This window comes from Rhinatrema bivittatum, chromosome 16 (assembly GCF_901001135.1).
Source record: "Rhinatrema bivittatum chromosome 16, aRhiBiv1.1, whole genome shotgun sequence".
Taxonomy (NCBI): Eukaryota; Metazoa; Chordata; class Amphibia; order Gymnophiona; family Rhinatrematidae; genus Rhinatrema; species Rhinatrema bivittatum.
Window position 1 is genome coordinate 40,668,700 of NC_042630.1, and position 5,984 is coordinate 40,674,683.

General features: G+C 41.5%; 1 protein-coding gene across 1 annotated transcript; it reads right to left on the reverse strand.

The window, feature by feature from the left end:
* Positions 1-4,780: 4,780 nt before the first annotated feature.
* LOC115077497 (olfactory receptor 6N1-like) lies at positions 4,781-5,731 on the reverse strand. The gene has a single exon (XM_029579787.1). The coding sequence runs from the start codon at positions 5,729-5,731 to the stop codon at positions 4,781-4,783; it is 951 nt and encodes a 316-aa protein (XP_029435647.1).
* Between the last annotated feature and the right edge of the window lie 253 nt (positions 5,732-5,984).

The window sequence follows — 5,984 nt, forward strand, 5'->3', positions numbered from 1 at the left end:
GCCTGGCCACGCACATATCTCCCGGTACCCAGAGAAGTGACAGGCCATGCAAAAGGGGCGGGCCGGGGGGGGGGGGGGGCAGTGTCCAGGCGGAGAGGAGCGGCCCTGTCCCGGGGAAGCGCATGCCGGCAGCTGACTGGTGCGCAGAAATTACTTCTGCTCCTAAGGAGCAGTAAGTATTAAAGCAAAACAAAAAAAATTAACTAGCTAGGCTGGGCTTAGGGTTCGGGGAGGAGAGAGGAAAAGGTAGGAAGGGGAATAGGGAAGTTCCCTCCCAGTCTGCTCCTTAATTGGAGCAGAATGGAAGGGAATTGGGAAAACTCTACTCGCATCACCACGCGTATTTTTTAAAATACCCCCCTCATTTTGCACGCGGGAGAGCCCACCCGCCTGTACCTGCATGCGCAGACATTAAAATCCAGCGCGTATGTGTGCGTGGGAATCGTATTTTCAACATACGCGCGCAAACACGCACATGTTATAAAATTGACACGTTCATGTGCGCGCCCTGGGAATCATGTGCAGACAGACTTCTGCACGTTTTTGTTTTTATTTACCTTTATATTTCACATTTTGCTATCTATGGGGGCAATTTTCTAAAGCTATGGCACGCGTGCGTTAGCGAGATAGCTAGTTCACGCGTGCGTTAGCTAGCTCGGGGCAGAGTCGGCCCCGGAAGAGGAGGAGTAGGGGCAGCACCGGAGCCGACTCTGTGTAGATTTCCCAGGCGGCGGAAGGTACGCATGCCTTTCGCTGTCTTTTTCGCGCCGAATAACTACATCTTTTATGGTGTAGTTATTTGGCGCAACGCCAGCAGCGATCGCACTGCCGCGGTGCGATCGCTGCCGGCTAGCGCGGGACCGCCCCCCCCCCCCCCGTTTTGCCCACCGCCCTCCGTTACTGCGGGATTCACTATGCCTTGCGGCATTAGTGAATCCAGCCCCTATATGTGTGAGGGATCACAGTACATTAAACTGCAAAATATTGCATACTGTTAACTTTTGTGGGATTGCAATTTATATTTCCTGACTTAGGAATGTTTTCATCATAGGTAGAAAATAGGAGGATAAAGTTGTTAGATCAAGACCTGGGTTTGATAAAGAGCTTGATTACCTCATTGAAGCCAAGAGAAAAAAAAATCTATTGAAAGCCCTATGAAGTTAATACTAAAAGATATTTTTCTGCCATCTGTCAGTTTGTTGATTTCTGCTCAGTAGAAGATTACGCAACGGTTGCATCACCTCTCACAAGACTGCAGCTTGAGCATTCCATGGATACAGATGCATATTTGTCGTGTTATGGACATCAAGCAGGCACATTTTGGCGATAGGATGCACTGTTTATGTTCCAAGATTGTCTACCAAAGTTATAAGAACTTGGTTAGCAGGTTAGTACTTTTAACCCACAGAAACCATGCAAAATTTTGTAAACTACTGATTTATTTATTAAATGTCATAGATGCAAACTTTTTTTTAAGGAAAAAGTGTCCACATGCATCTTCAGGATCCCCTTCAATGACCACCTACTCATCATGCAAAACTCCTTAGGTCAGGAGCACAGTCCCTGCCTACCCTCTATTAAACATGCATATCCCCACCAATCAAATTCACTATCAACCCTTGATTGTAACTTCTATAGGAAGCCTCCTCAGGAATGAACCCTGGGACCCCAGGCTCAGCATTTCAGGTCTCTGAACCCCAGAACCCCAGAACCTCTTTCCCCTGCACTCTTGCAGCTTATGTTATGTCAAAATATGTGTTACCAATAGGCTTCAGGAGGAGATATATTATAGGGGAAATGTGCCTTCTGATTTCATTGCTGAAGGTATTTGGGGAATATGTAGTCTCAGTTCTTTGCATCTGGCATTAATTGGATTAATTAGATTACTGGGAGGAAGGATGCGGTATACAATGGTGCAAAATGATGGAGGGAAGTGCCTTGAGAGGCTAAGATGGATTTAGAATTTTTATCACCCTTAGGCAAGGCTGGTTCTGTTGCTCCCCTTTGGCCTGCTGCAGATATTTTATGAAATATGAAAAGATTATTATGTAAATACAATTCCTTGTACAGGTTAACATGACCTTAAAAGTTAGATGCAATACGTGTCTGCAACCACCAGGTGGCACCATGTCATTCAAGGAAGAGTCTAATATGGTTTGAAATCAATACTTTATTTTTAAAAAGATTACAGATTAACGTGTCGATTTTATAAAAGGTGCGCACGGGGAAAACGGGGGTTATGCACGCGGCCGGGCCTTGCACACACCGTGCACATTTTAGAAGGGGCCCGGCCACACGCATAACCCCCATTACGTGCACAACAGCCAGGCCTCTTCCAAGGGGGTGGTCCGGGGGGAGGGGCGGGTCAGGGGGGTGGGCTGGGACAGCGCCATTCATCGTTCTGCTGGTGTGTTCAACTTGCTTCAGGTTGGGCCCTGAAGTAAGTTAGAAGACAAAAGCAAAAAAAGGGAAAAGGTAAGATTTAGGGGTTGGGCAGGAGAGGGGAAGGGGAAGGGAGGTTAGGGTAGGGGATAAGGAATTTCCCTCCCAGTCCACTCCTTAATTGGAGCGGACTGGGAGGGCACTGGGGAAGGTGTCTCTTTTCACTGGGGAAAGGGCACTGGGGAAGGTGGGCACTGGGGAGGGCACTGGGGAAGGTGTCTCTTTTCATTGCGGAATTAGTAAGATGAATGGTTAGTGTATTACAAAGGCATCATCATTAGTAGATGTATTAATGTTTTGATTTTGGCCTTATAGATTGACCCTCCAAAAATCTGATAGTTGAGGTGGGAGGTCCTCATCTGAAGATGTAGCAGGGGCTTGTGGATCTATTATATAGTACCTGAGTATTTTTCAATGCACCAGCCTTGAACCCCTGTACCTAAAGGGTTGTATTTTCAAAAGTATTTATGCACACAAAGCATGATGTTATGCAGATAAATGGGCTTTTACAAATTGCCTTAGGAGTTGTATGTATAGATGTAATTCTGCACAGCAAAGAAGCATTCTCAAGGGTGAAGATAGTGTGGGATTAGCATTTGTGTGCATACTTTTCATTTTTGAAAGTCTGCACAAAAATCTACTGGCGTACATTTACACCTATTAATGTGTGTAATGTCAAGTTGGGTTCCATGCATATCCACTAATTTTGAATGTGGGTTTATGGAAGGAAGACCACTTTGAAAATTTATGCTAAAATCTCTGTGTACTTTGTACATGCCAACTTCAGCTCTCTGCAGATGGCTGAAAATTACCCTTTTAAGGTCTCATGTGCCAGAAAATACTCGTTGACTGTAAAACAGATGGGGCACAGCCCCCATGCACTTCAGCTTAGCTACAACATTGACGCAGTATGTACCATATAATATAGGCTTACTATGTAGGTCTTTCTTTTTATGTATGTATGTATTTTCTATTTATTTTATGAGTTGATGTGTTTATTTAATTATGATGTTATTGTTAACTGCCTTGATATCTAAAAAGCATTTATATAAAGCTTTATACTAAACTTAATCAACATAATGCAAAGGAATCAGTCAGTCAATATAGATAATTTAGATTTACTCACCAAAGGGTGCAACTTAACTTTGGAAAGCATAAATATTCATTTTCTCCTCAAACTTTACTTTTACACAGGAAACGAAGATTAAAAAGTGACATCTTGTGAAACAACTTGCTTGCATTTCAAAAACTCTCATTTTAGATATATCTAGATGTTTTAATTTTTCTCTCTAAAATAACTTGTTTTTCCCTTTATTGACATTTCAAAATCTTGTCTTCGGCTTCGCAAGGCCCTAATGCAATGCAACATACTGGATCATTTAAGTTTTGCAACAGATAGAACTTGAACTCCACAATAGCACTAATACCTCTGACTTGGAAGAAGTGAAATAACAGACTTCCTTCTGCTGGCTGATAAAGCTTTCTGACAGTAATGGCTATCCTTTCTCCCTAAGCCACTGCAAGTAGCATAGTATATTTATTTTATTTGTATTTATTTATATTACCACCAAGGCACAAATACAAATTCAAAGACTCACCAAGGACAAAGGAAACAGTGACTGATGGGATGCAAGCATCTCAATTCAAACATGCAAGGGATAGAATTAGGGATAGATTTTCCAAAACCCAATGACTGGATAAGATACCTGGGTAAATGTACCCATTCATCTGTAGAAGTAGAGGGGGGACCCAACAGCATCCCTTGATCAACCCACCCGCCTACGCAACATGCAATATTGTTGGGGATCCAAGAGAAAATCCATGAGCCCACTTTCGCAACATTAAGAAAAAAAAGTGTCTGGCAATGTCCCTCCTTTCTCCATAGCCCCCATAACCCTTTAATTTATCCAAATACCATTTTTTTTTATCAATAAATAAAAAAGTGTTAATTAGCTAATAACATGCATTATTTGCCAATTCCATGCCTTATCACAATTTTGCAACTTATTAAATAATTTGCTTAATAAGGTAGCCCAATCGTTACAAAGGTTTTGAAAATACATCTTATAAGAACTTTTTAAAATTATTAAATCCCTGTGATGAAGATGATTTTTTTTTCTGCTTTTTGGCTATAAAAGGTTCACGCACACTCCTCTGTGTCTCCCTTCCTCAAAGCTATGAGAGATTTTTTTTGTTGTTGGGTTAACAATTTTCCATTCCTGTCAAAGATAAGGACCTGGACAAACTTCATGGACCATCATTAGGACTATGCCCAACACGATGGTATGAGATAAAGCATTTAAGGGATCGTGGACTGAAAATGAAATATATGGTCATGTTAGTTTCTCTGGGATATATAGCTTGGAATCTTTCTGGTGGCTCTGATTAAGGCCTCTTTTACCTCCTTGTTTCTCAGGCTATAAATGATAGGATTTAGCATTGGAGTCAGAATGGTATACACCAAAGCGAACAGCTTGTCATACTCCATAGAATGATTCCCCTTTGGGCTCACATACACAGTAAAGGCTGTTCCATAGAATAAAACCACAACTGTCAAGTGAGAGGAGCAAGTAGAAAATGCCTTGCCTCTGCCTTCTGCTGTTTTAATCTTGAGCACTGCTGATATAATATGTACATAAATAATAATGATTATTAGAAAGTTAAACATGGTGGCAAATCCAATGACTGAGCCATTCACAACTCCATTCAAAAAGGTATTTGTACATGCCAGGCTCAGCAACGGAGACAAGTCACAGAAGTAATGGTTAATATAATTAGGACCACAAAAAGGCAATCTTACTGCCATTGTGGTTGGAATAATAGCTGCCAGAAAGCCTGCAGTCCAGCACAGAGCAGCCAACCTCACGCAAAGCCTGCCGCTCATGATAATTGTATAGCGCAAAGGATTACAGATAGCTAAATATCGATCAAGGGCCATCACTGCAAGCAAAGAACACTCTGTTAGCCCCAATGAATGGAAAATATACAGCTGTACAAAGCAAGCCTTGAAAGAAATAATTTGGCTTCTACTCATTAAGATTGCCAGTAGTTTGGGGACGGTGGTGGATATGTACCAGATTTCAAGGAAAGACAGATTACTGATGAAAAAGTACATAGGTGTGTCAAGACTTGGGTCCATGCGAGCTAATAAAATTATTAGAAAGTTCCCAGAGATTGTCAAAATGTACACTAACAGAATAGCCAAAGACAGGTACACACGGAAGTTCTGTAGGTTAGAGAATCCAAGGATAATGAAGTGGTTCACACGAGTCTGGTTGACATCTTCCATATCACAATGGTATTAACCTGGAGTGAAATAGCAATAATAAAAGTTTATGCAATAGTGTCCATCTGAAAGAGAAATACTATGAGGAGATTCTACATACTTTACCATGCATCTGCCCAAAAGCTTATTAGAAATCTCAAGATTTGATCTTTTGGCATAAAGGGAACAATTCTCACACTGTCTTCAGGAAATTGCTACCTACTGATTTTGCAAGAATTTTCAAAGAAAAATTATTGACATACTTTAACTTTGAAAC

Coding starts and splice junctions, on each gene's coding strand:
- LOC115077497 (XM_029579787.1), bottom strand. CDS start 5,731: ATGGAAGATGTCAACCAGACTCGTGTGAACCACTTCATTATCCTTGGA.